The sequence below is a fragment of the Tiliqua scincoides genome, chromosome 1, assembly GCF_035046505.1.
Source record: "Tiliqua scincoides isolate rTilSci1 chromosome 1, rTilSci1.hap2, whole genome shotgun sequence".
Lineage (NCBI taxonomy): Eukaryota > Metazoa > Chordata > Lepidosauria > Squamata > Scincidae > Tiliqua > Tiliqua scincoides.
Window position 1 is genome coordinate 173,581,267 of NC_089821.1, and position 12,788 is coordinate 173,594,054.

At 44.7% G+C, this 12,788-nt stretch overlaps 1 protein-coding gene across 1 annotated transcript in view; it reads right to left on the bottom strand.

Annotated features, from left to right (window-relative positions):
- Positions 1-12,788, bottom strand: part of EYS (eyes shut homolog) — a 556,153-nt gene that overhangs the window by 405,606 nt on the left and 137,759 nt on the right. The window contains 1 exon segment of the mRNA XM_066622702.1: positions 5,829-5,953. Within this exon segment, the coding sequence (XP_066478799.1) occupies positions 5,829-5,953 (125 nt within the window).

The following is a 12,788-nucleotide window of genomic DNA, read 5'->3' on the forward strand; positions in this document are numbered from 1 at the left end:
GGGAGTCTCCAACCTTGAACAGTTCACAGAGGAGGGTGGAGGGAAGAAGCTACTCAGTTCTTTCCCACCTTAGGTAGTTTTTCCACTCAAAACAGCTGCTTTTAGCCTTATAGGGAAATGTTACAGAAACTGTGATGAAGGAGGCTGGAATTTTAAGGTTGACTATCTAAGCCAGCAATTTTCAATCTTTTTCATCTCATGGAAACTGACAAGGCACTAAAATTGTCAAGGTACACCATCAGGTTTTTGCCAACGGACAAGGCACACTGTGCTGCCAGTGGGGGGCTCACAACCCCTTTGGCCCTACTAATAAATGATCTTCCCCCAAATTCCTGTGGCACACCTGTGAACCACTCACAGCACACCAGTGTGCCGCACACGTGGCCTCTGGGACACCAAATGCCAGGTAAGGCACCGCGAGTTTAGCATCTGTGCAAGGAGAAGGCAAGCAGACCTCTGAGTTTTGGAGAAGGAGAGGGAGAACTCTCTGAGTTGTGAAGAGGAGAGGAGGAGGACAAGGAGAAGTGTACTCTTTCCAACTCTTTCTCTTCCAACTTTAAATCAACCTTAAATAAACATTGAAATTTAGCTTTACCTTTAGCTTAGCTTTACCTAAGTTAGCACCTAATCTAACCTGAGGGAGGGAATCTAAGGTCCAGCAAGTTGGAGCACAGGAGCCAGGCGAGGGTGTTACCAAAAGGGCTGTTTTGTTTAGGGGGAATTATTACACTACCCTTTTTGGAACCTCAGGATCGCAGGCTGGATAACAAGACGTAACAAGGGCAATAAAAATAAATACGTAAGTGTGTACAGATGTCTACTCTGAGCAGGAGCAGAGTCCTACTCATGAGTAAGGGCCCAAGGGTCAGGCACTTGCAAAAATAAGTAAAACAGAGGAGGATAAAGTGGAAAGCAAGTTTTTCTACTTTGTTTAAATTAACCCTATACTTAACCCAAGTTAAACTTAATCTAAACTAGAACATAATCTAAAAGGTTCAGTAAATTGGGACACAGGATCTAGGTGAGAGCAATCAATCAAACAAACAAAAACTAGCTTGAGGTTAAAAAGCAGTCCAGCATAAGAGAACTGAATTAGGAGGGTAAGAACCTAGGAAGGGCCAGTTCCCACCCAGGTAGGGTAATTTAGCATAGTCATTGACTTTAGGAGGTGATAAGAGCCCCATTAGGCTAATCCAAGCAACCCATTCAGGAGCCTGCAGAGTGGATTAAGCCCATCAGCTGCCTTTTGTCTTCCTGATCTTTTGTAATCTCACCTGGAAAGATCAGCAAGGAGGGAGGGAGGAGGAGCCAGCTAGTGCCTGCCACTGCGTGAGCCTCTCTGCAGAAGCCCACGTGGCCTCTGGGGAACCCAGTGCCTCTGGAACAAAGTGCCAGGTAAGGTACCATGAGTTTAGCATCTGTGCGAGTTCAGCAGCAGAGTGAGGAAGCCAGGGCCCCAGACAATGCCCTTCTCTTCCCTTGAGAAGAGGGCAGCAAACCAGTGTAGGGTTTATTAAGTACCCCTAAATAAAAACAAAAAAGAAAAAAGCTATGCAATCAGATAGCTAGCAGCAGGGTTGGGGCTATCCAGTGTTTTGCATTGAGTGCCACATGTATGATTATATGCCTCTGGGGCACATGTCATGGGTGTGTCCTCGGTGCAAGGAGCTCCAGGAACGCGTCCGCTCCCTTGAAGCCTTGGTGGCCGACCTGGAGAGCAGAGGAGGAAGAGAAGGACCATGGGGAGACTTCCGGGGACAATCAGGCTTTGTCCCAACCTCAGGCGTGTAGCTCCTCAGCTGCCCTGGTGGGAAGTCTCGGGCTGGAGGACGTTATCTTGGAGAGGAGGGAGACAATCCCCTTGGGGGGGACTCCTTCTCCAGGGGACGGGCCCGTATCCGAACGCACTCAGGATACTCATCAGCGGGAGGGGGGTCGGGGGCTTCTTGTAGTGGGGGATTCTATTATTAGAAACATAGAGATGGATGTGAGGACCGCATGGCGACTTGCCTGCCTGGTGCGAAGGTTGCGGACATCACTTCTCGTCTAGACAGACTGGTAGACAGTGCTGGGGAGGAGGTTGCGGTTGTGGTGCATGTTGACACCAATGAAGTGGGCAAGTGTAGCCGGGAGGTCCTGGAGGCCAAATTTAGGCTGTTAGGTAGGAAGCTGAAAGCCAGGACCTCAAAGGTTGCGTTCTCTGAAGTGCTACCTGTTTCATGCGCAGGGCCAGCTAGGCAGGCGGAGATCAGGGTCTCAATGTGCGGATGAGATGGTGGTGTAGGGAGAAGGGGGTTAGATTTGTTAGGCACTGGGGAACGTTTTGGGACAAGCAGGGCCTGTACAAGAGGGACAGGCTTCACTTGAACCAGAATGGAACCAGACTGCTGGCGCATAACATTAAAAAGGTGGCAGAGCAGCTTTAAACTGATCCCTGGGGGAAGGCCGACAGGAGCAGAGGGGCATCCGGTTCGGGACTCCTCATTCCTATGGGACGAGGATGGGGAGGTTAGAGAACAATAAGACAAAGGCAGAGTAGGAGAAGAAACTGGGAATGGTAGCATGATGGGATGTGATAGACGGTTTGGCACAATGAGAGGATTCAGGGATAAAGGAGCTAATAAGCAGCCCATCCTGGGGCATTCCATGTACAAATGCTTTTATGCAAATGCCCGAAGTCTCCGAGCAAAGATGGGAAAACTGTAATGTCTGGTGACAAGTGAAAACATTGACATAGTGGGCATAACGGAAACCTGGTGGAATGCACAGAACCAGTGGGATACCGCAATCATGGGCTATAAACTCTACAGGAGGGACAAGAAGGGGCGTGTTGGAGGTGGGGTGGCCGTTTATGTTAAGGAGGCGATAGAATCCAGCAAAGTAGAAATTGAAGGTGGGTCCGACTTCACCGTAGAATCTCTGTGGATTAAATTACCAGGCCTGAGGAGCAATGTAATACTGGGGGCTTACTATCGTCCTCCAGACCAGAAACCAGAAGGGGACCTTGAAATGAGGAAACAGATCAGGGAGATGACAAGGAGGGATAGGGTTGTAATCATGGGGGACTTCAATTACCCTCATATTGACTGGGTCAATTTGTGTTCTGGTCACGAAAAGGAGACCGGATTCCTTGATATGTTAAATGACTGTGCCTTAGATCAGCTAGTCATGGAGCCCACCAGAGGACAGGTGACTTTAGATTTAATATTGTGCGGTACTCAGGACCTGATTAGAGATGTCAGTGTTATGGAGCCATTGAGGAACAGTGATCATGCTGCAATCCGTTTTGACATGCATGTCGGAGGAAGAGCACCAGGCAAATCTCTCACAAAAACCTTTGACTTCCGAGGCGCGGACCCCTCAAATGAGGAGGCTGGTTAGAAGGAGGTTGAAGGGGAAGGTAAAAAGGGTCCAATCTCTCCAGAGTGCATGGAGGCTGCTTAAAACAACAGTAACAGAGGCACAGTGTATGCCTTGCAGTAGCCCAATAGTCACGTGGGCATTGTTGCAGCCCCCCACCCTATAGCCTGTGTGCTGTAGCCCCTCCCACCCTGTAGCCCGGTACATTTGCTACCCCCTGCACCACCTTAGCTATGTTACTGGTACCGGCAGTCACCCGATTCAAATTAATTGCTCAACACTTTACTGTGCTTTGCTCAAATTTTGTTGGTTTGCATGGTGAATGTTGGAATTTGGATGCAGCGCTGCCAGCAGGACTCTGGAAGGCAGTGTAATGTCCCAGGCACCTGAGACCACCTGGTCCCTCTAGGGTTCTTGCAGGAGGTGTGGTCCTTAAAACTATTTCCTTCTGGCATTCCTTCTCACATTCTCTCTTCTCTCCAGACTATCACAGGAGAAGGATGTGCTCTGCCAGGGCTCCGTGCCCACCAGGCCATCCTCACCAGACTTCCGCACAAAGGGATGACCTGCTCTGAGGTTCTCTGTTCCAAAGTGGTAGGGCCACTGATCACAATCAGAAGAAACATGTATACAACTATGAACTGTGAGTAAAATATTGCCTTTGCTCCTGGGTATGTTTTATTGATAGCAACTAGCCTGGGTGCCGGGATAGCATACATTATGTTTTCTCTGATTACCCTCCTTTCTCCCACCTCCCCTTCCAACAGTGAGAAGACCCATTCACATTGTAAGGATGTGGACAGATGCTTGTCATTAATGTTTTGTAAGTTGTAGCATACAAAGGTTCTTAAGCAATAATAAAAATGTTAACAGGAAAGGGGAAGGGATGATACATGTGTGTAAGTGAAGCCATTAATCACCAAAGGCCAAATCCTAAGGAGTGCGCGCCAGCTTACCACTGGTGCACACTTTTGCAAATGCGTCATAAGGCACGTTTGTGGACCCTAGCACCGGTGCTCCAGTGCTGGCTGGCGCTGGGCTAGCACCGGTAAAGTGCCGGAGCTCTGCCGCTTGGCAGTTGTGTGGACTGCTGAGCAGCAGAGAGGTAGGTTGGGCGTGGGGGGAGGCAGGGGGAGGTGGAGGGAGGGTGAGTAGAGGGCCGAGAGGAGGCATACTGGAGGAGAGAGCAGGATGGGTGGAGGTGGGACCAGTGGAGCTTTGCTCCACTGGATCCAGAGCCTCTATGTCAGGCTGGCTGCCCGACATGGAGGCTCTTGATTCTACACCGACCTTTGGGTTGCTGTAGAATTGAGTAGCCCCATTGTGAGGCTACTCAGTTTACCCGGGGGAAGGGGACAAATGTGGAGGAGGTGGCGGCGGCTGCCTGGATTGCGCAGGACGCAGCAGTAGCCTTTTTTGGCACCTCTGCAGCTCCGCACACCGGGCAGATCAGGATTGAGCTACTCAGAAGTAAGTCTACTTCTATGTCTACTACTGTCTACTCAAAAGTAAGTACCTTTATAGTCAATGGGACTTACTCCCAAGTAAGTGCGGATAGTACTGCAACCTAATTCAGTTTATCCCATTCAGTATTTCTAAATTCCATTCTAAGAACTGTGGTAATTCCCCAAAGGAAGAATGATTTTGCAATTGTGGCCTCAAAGAGGTAGCCTCTCTTCCACACATTGTTCTGCATTGTGCTTTTAATCAGGTGCTCAGAGACCAGTATCTCCCCTCATTGTCAGGAAACAAAAAAGGTCTCTCTGAGATCACCTCTTTACAACTTTTGCTGGCAGGTGAATCTGAATTTGTGACCCTTCCAGTTGCTAAATTTCTACATTTGAGCAACCCGAAGCCGGCTAAGTTGCTGGTTCTAAGCAACTTGGAGTAACTGTGTAAGCAAACTGGTGTGTTTTAACCCTTATTTCTTATCTCTCTTTTAATATATACCTTCATACATGACTGTTTGGAGATATTAGTTGTAAAACTATATGCCTAATAAAGGTTTGTTGTATGTGTAAAAAACTGTGGTAATTCAAAATGCACACAATTTGTTCCGTAATTTTGTTTTTAACTAATGTTTAATCAGTAACTTATTCTGTCCCAAACATGACAGAACTAACCACTTTAAATTGCTAATTAAGACAACCAATTCTATCTTTGGACTCCATACAACTTTTTAAGTGCATCCAGTGGCTGCTGTTGGAAATGCCTTCCTACTTTGATACTTTTTGATCAAGCAATTACATCAGTGCGTACCTAAGAATCATTCCAGATGCAAGAAAAGTGGAGTTTCCTGATAAATTATTCTGTTTACAGAAAACATTAAACCCACAGCTTAATTTCCAGGATGTAGTACCTTATTATCTCAATACGGGAAAAGAAATGTTCTCTACAATCAAAGTCCTTCAGTAGTGACAAGCATGAATTGAAAGTGCCTTAATTCAGAACGTTCTTCCAGCAGTTACCTTTCTGACATTTGCAAAAGAATCCATTAATAAGATCTTCACAGGCTGAGTCGTGTAGGCAAGGTGATGAGGCACACTCATTAATGTCTGCTTCACAAAAGAGACCAGAGAATCCATTTGGGCATCTAAAGACAAACATATGCCAAAGCAATTCAGTACAGTATAGCTTAAGATAACATTATGCTGAAATAAATAAGACTTTTCACAGCACATCACTCCTGTCCACTCAGGAATAAGTCCCACTGTGCTCAATAGGGCTTTCTCCCAGGACCAAATTGTCATTAATATATTGAGAGCACAATCCAAACTAGAAGATTCACAGTGGTCCCTGGACCAGCAGAGGGTGTTGCAAATGTGCCATAAGACAGTGCCGGATTCAACGTTCCCTTACCCCAGGGGTCTCCAAACCCTAGCCCGGGGGCCAGATGCAGCCCATGGCCAGCCTCTGATCGCCTGAGAGCCTCTGGCCCAGTTGACCAAACACAACCAGAGTTGTGCTTGTGGGGTGGGGGAATGAGAGTCAGTTTAAGTGTGTGCTTTATTTCTTGGTGCTTGGAGAAATCCTTGACATTCGAGCCCATTCATTTATTCACTCCTCTAAGTTCCATCTCTAATGTATTTATTTAAATTTTATATTTAATTTTTTTCCCAGCCCTCAATACGGTGCCAGATATTTGATGTGGCCCTTCAGCCAAAAAGTTAGAGACCCCTGCCTTACCCCAATGAGACCTCCAGCTGCTTCTCTGGCCCCACAAGATAAAGCAGCAAGCATTTTGGTGCAGCTGTACTGCAGGGCGACAGCCCAGATAGGACTGGGCTCCGAGTCACTGTCCCAGCTGAGTTCCTTTCTGTTCTCCTTGGTGTAAGCTGTTTTTCTCTCAATAGTCATAGAAACAGTATTCAGCAGTGGTTTTCAAATGTTTAGCACTGGTACCCACTTTTTAGAATGAGAATCTGTTCAGGACCCACCAGAAGTGATGTCATGACCAGAAATGACATTATCAAGCAGGAAATTTTTTAACAATCCTAGGCTGCAACTTACCTACTCAAACTTACCCAGGAGTAAGTCCCATTGACTATCATTGTTAAAAGCATATACATAGTAGCCAAACTATAGATCTGCAACATTTCCCCAAATGCAGTCACATACCATGGGAGTATCACATCCAATATATTAAAAATAAAATATTGAAATGATGGGAACCCACATGAAATTGGCTTGTGACTCACCTAGTAGGTCCCGAGCCGCAGTTTGAAAAGCACTTACAACATTAAGCTATGTAAACTAGTGGTCTGCCTTAATGTAATCTAATATCCTAAAATATAACATTACTACAACTACATTATTACAGTTATAGCTATAAAATAAAATATATTGTTGGCCCTTTGCTTTAGTATGTCTTGTGGGAAATGTATCACAAATTTTTAAAACCAGATGTTTGTGTGTATTTTAAAAATATATTAAAAATTATATTTGATATATAGTTTTAAAATACAGGTCCAGCCTTGTTATACATGGATTTTTTATACATGGATTTGACTCAACATGAATGGCCACTGCAAATGAGAAGGAACGTGCTGATCACTGGAGAAGGGGAAAAATGCATCCCTTTAATATGCTTTTCTTACTGTTGTAGAGATTTTTATCTCAACATGATGAGAAAGGTCCTTTAAATTAAAGGGAAACAGTCCTTTACAACAGTCAGAGGGGGCAGCCGGCTGACAAGCCTTCTCTCTCCAGGCGACCCCTCCCTTCCTCCTGAGCATGTGAAAGAAAGGTGATCACTTTGCATTGGTGAAGGGAGGGGCTGAGTGAAGCGCCTTTGTAAGCACTTGATTGATGGATTGTCTTCTTAATGGCTTATCTTACATCACAAAGGTCACCAAGGCTGACCTTTTTTAAATCACAGGAACCAAGAAACTTGATCTTTTAAATTGATTTGCTATAGTGCGTTTTTTGCCAGCCACGTGAGTGCTTGGAATGGAACCCACGTGAATAATGAGGCTCCACCTGTATAGTTTGTATACAGAGAGCCCCAACTTCCATCCTCAGAGTCTCTAATTAAAGGGAGATCAGTGTCTTTTAAAACTGAAGTATGAACCCTTGGAGAACCACTGCCAGTCAAAATGGGCTGAACTAGAGGGCCCCATGGATGTTCTGGCTCCGTACTAGGCAACTTCATATATCAACAAAACTTCTTAACTGTCTTCTGGTTGAAAAACTTCCTTCAATCCGATATGAAGCTTGCAACTCTCCAAATGTCAAACTACCTTTCCCCCTTCCAATTCTAATCCATTTCCTACTGTAACTCATTGTTCTTTGTCTCTGTTTCTCACCTGTACTCTTTTCTCATCTCTTCTCATCTATCTGGTGACATTTCACAGCTTATGAATAATTTGTATTAACTGTCAGGTTGAAGGCTACAGTCTCAAGAACTGGCTTCCACCAACAGAGCTGTTTGCTGGGTTCGTTTAGGAGTTGTCTTTAAGCGCAGTTTAACGTATCAAGGCTGCTCACAGGTCATTTACCTGCTTATTGGGGTCATTCTCTTTAGTGGTATTGATACAATGAAGGGCTCTGTACGTACTGTTTATTTAGGATTTCTGTTTCTCTGAATGCATTTGATCCTCATGAACAAGAAAGTAGTTGGAATAATATTTCTGACTTCAAGAAGTAAGAGTTTGAAGAGAATGATAAATCAATATGAAAGACATTACTCTTGAATTTCCATGAAATAGGATGGTCTGGTGAAAAGTTCTTTTGACATTCGTCCTGATTTCTGCTCCCCCCTCCCTTCAAATCTGCATTTTTCTGGACAGAATAAATCTTGTTAACTACTTCACTCTAACAGCCAGTTCCGTCATTGCAAATTTATATTGGGGTGGCTATACATTATTAACAAGCTATGAAAAGTCACTGGCTAAATGTCATGGCAGCTGAGATATAGCAGCACCTTGGGATTCATATTGCAAACAGTTTAGTTTTAATCATCTTGGACCACGAGGTGCCTTGACATTTGAGGGGCAACTTTTTCCTTTTTAACTTCAACTGGAGTCAGACCTCTATTATCTCAGCAATAATTTTCACCCTCAGCAGTGATAGAATGTTTTACCTCCTAAATTAAAAATGTGAAAAATCGATCTATCATAGACCTTATCATTCATTTAATCAATGCCCACATGCAGGCTGGAGGAGGAAAAAAAAATGAGCAAGGTCAGCTGATAATTCTAGCATCCTCAAAACTGTCTTAGCTACACACTGCAATGTCTGACCATTTCACAAATGCCTGAACTGTATTGGAGAGGGACAATACATCTAGAACTTTTTTTTGAGGAGGACAAAAATAGTGGGTGTTCTATCCAAGAGCTCTGTTACTATCCCAACATGCAAATATCACCAGCACAGCACCAAAGTCTTATTCCAGAGTGCTAAATTAATCTACATTTATAATTATTTCTTACTAATAACCAGCATTTTGGTATACCAAGGAAGGCACAGCTGGTAGACATTCAACCTGCCAGTTTAGTAATTCATAAACATACCATTAGTCATAGACAAAATAAAAGAAACAAGCACGTTTTTGTTAGCAAAATAAAAGTAGTATTGTAGAATATAAAAGTTACAGCAGACGTTTGAAATCCCAGTTCTATCAAACATGCATTTGACAAGCCAAAAGCTCTTTCATGCTCTCAAAAGTTGCACAGAAGTGTTTCAAGTTTGGAATTTTTGTTCAGTTCTTTTGACTTCTTTTAAACTTTGCCGGCCTAATTTCTGTTGCTAATCTTTTTTTTCCCCCTTACTAATCTTGCTATCCACCCATAGTTTAATTGCCAACTTCCTTTTAATATATAAATCAAAAGGTGAGTTACGTTATAAAAGACTAGTCCTTTTATCAGGTTGTACAAAGCCTTCAGTACTGCCAGAACCTCAAAGACTCCTCTGCATCTCAAGCAAGGAATCCAAAACTCTTCTCTATGACTCCCTTTTCATTGTTTTCCTTGTACTTAAACACATTACAAAATGAGCACATTTATGTAGCTCAAGTTTCTTTCCATTCTATTTCCAGGTTGACTGGAGTAGTTCAAAAAAGGAGGGTCACTCAGTTCAGTAGCCAATGCATGATGTATAGCAATGCAAATTTCATTCATAACATTAACTTCTGCCATTTGTTTCCAACAGAGGATCCATGACCAGTCAAATATCTGCCCCAAATATTTATTGTAATATCAGTCTTAAAATTATAATCATCTCAATAAAATTGTCTTTCCGAGCACAAGCAGGTGGTGAAATATAATCCTCAAAGTACAACGCTGGAACACAGCCAGGGATTTGACACATTATATAAGGTTGACATTTAGGAAAATGTAAACCTGAGTCTGCTGCCAGCCTTCACCTTGCCAGCCAAATGAACCAAGTGGAAGAATGCCTAGAGCTCTCACACTATTAAAGAAAAGGTACTGTGAAGTTCTTGCCTTAGAAGCATTCCTTCTTATTTCATTATCTTGCTTTCTTGTAACAACCTATGAGGAACGTGTAAAACAAAACTGGATTCTGTACTTATGTTTCCAATTTCCTTATCTGTCAAGAATAGGTGGGTCTCAGAGTTTGAAACAACTGTTCCTGCCCCCCTCCCTTTGTCCTGGCCTCTGTATTAAAGTCAGGGTTCCACATTTTTACTTATCCTCACCCCACTTGCTGCCCTCTGGCAAGTATGAAGCACAATCCCCAGCTTTCCTTCCAGCCTTGGAAGTGTGGAAATCATCTCACAGTTGTATGGAGATCCCTACCCACTCCACCAAGGTTGAGAGAAAGGCTTGAAATGGTTTGGATGCTGCATGGTTTAGGTGGTGTTGCAGGGTCAAGACAGAAAGGCACCAACACCTTTTTGGTTTTGGAGTTGGAAAGCGTGCCAAGGACTTACACTGCTGAACCACCAACTCAAGTGCCTTGGTGGTACAGAGTCAAGGCAACAAGTCCCCAATACTCTTTTCCACTGGGAAGTTGGAAAGAGTGGGGAGGCTTCTTGTCACCTTTCTCATAAGCTTATCTGGTTCAGCTTGGCAGAAGTGTGTGGATCAAGGAGGGGCTGTAACAGACAACCACAATTTTTGGCTTGGTTACTGAGACCCCTGCAGTGGCGTCACTAGAATTAGTCACCCGGTGCGGGAGGCCTGCGTGTTACCCCATGTAGTGGGCGGGGCAACGCCCCAGGTGAGTGTGGTGATGTACCATTGCCCTGTCCCCACCAGCTTTTTGGCTGTACCTTTTGTTATGACACAGATATTTCAATGTGGTTTGTTTCATTGGATTCTGCATGAAATTACGCATTGATTGATATATAACATGATGGTCTTATTCCTTCAAACTCTGATTTTAGTGATTTTGAAAACTTGTAGAGAGTCTCACTCACTCACTCACTCACTCACTCACTCACTCACACACACCCTGTGTCAACTTACTAACACCTTATTGCAGCAGTTCTCAAACTTTTAGCACTGGGACCCACTTTTTAGAATGACAATCTGTCCAGGACCCATTGGAAGCGCTGTCATGGTGAGAAGTGACATCATCAAGCAAATTAAAATAAATAATTATAAATAATTAAATAAGGGGGAGCCAGTCCTGTTCCACCATGTGAATCTACTCTGAAGTAAGTCCTATTGTGGTCAATGGGGCTTACTCTCAGGAAAATGTGGGTAGGATTGCAGCCTGTGAGCCCAATCCTATGCATGTCTACTCAAAAGTAAGTCCCACAGTGGTCAATGGAGCTTACTGTGTAGTCTGCCTACAATACCCCCCCCCAAAAAAAAAGAATCAGTGAGATTTCCAGCCCTCCCCAGTGTCCAGTTTAAAGTTCAAGCATATCATGATAAAGAGCCACCTGGCTTTGCAAGTGCAAGATAGAAAACATGCCCCTTACCAGTTCAAGCCACTTTTTTGTCCTTTTTAGTGTGGGGCAGGGGGAGGCTGCCTCTGGACATTTGTTCTACTCCACTTCCATCGGATCGGGACCATTCTGGTGTCCTCACATTCCCCTTTGCCTGGCCTGACCACCAGCCAAGGCACGTCTGCCTACTTGCAAGTAAATGCAACATGAGGCTGCTTCACTTTCCATAGGGCTCCATAGACTCGCAGCTGGGAGGGGGGACCTCCTTCTCTGTGTTTTTGGGGGCTGTATTCATTGGATCAGGACCATTCTGACCTCTTTAGAGTCGTCTCAGCCTGCCTTGACTAAGACATGTCTGCCTACTTGTGAGTAAACGCAACCACATGGTTTCTTTTCGGGCTCAGATTCGCAGCTGGGAGGGGGGAGCTTCTTGGGTGTTTTTGGTGGCCTGCATTCACTGGATCAGGACCATTGTGATGTCGGTGGATTCCTCTCAGCCTGCCCTTTCTGGCAGACTATGGCAAGTATGCCTACTCGCAAATAAATGCCCGATACAGCTCACTTTCACTTTCCATAGGGCTCCATGCATTTTTTCCTTCTGGTTTTGGGGCATGACTTTTGAAGGAAAGGAGCTATTTCAATTCTGCTTTTTGCATTGCACTCCGCTGGCCATTCTGCATCCAATGGTGTATGGCATGACGGGGTAGCTCCTAACGCTGCGATGTTAGCGCATCCTCCCCCAGGTGCGTCACCACCCCCAGCGTGTCACCCGGTGCGGCCCACACCCCCCGCATCCCCTAGTGACGCCATTGAACCCCTGATTACTGTGCTAAATTATCTTGCACACTCAACAATTCTCGGAATTAGACTTGGTCAACCCATAGTCAGCAGGCTGCTATGGATGGCTATAGGGATTCTAGAATAGGCTGCACCACTTTAGGGTACAAGTGGTTGATCACATTTTTGAATGCTTTTCTAAATTACAAGCTTCACCCCACCTCCGGGGGGGGGGGGGGAGAGAGAAAAAGATAGAGAACACCAGCACAACAGACAGTGTGCTGGCTATAACCTT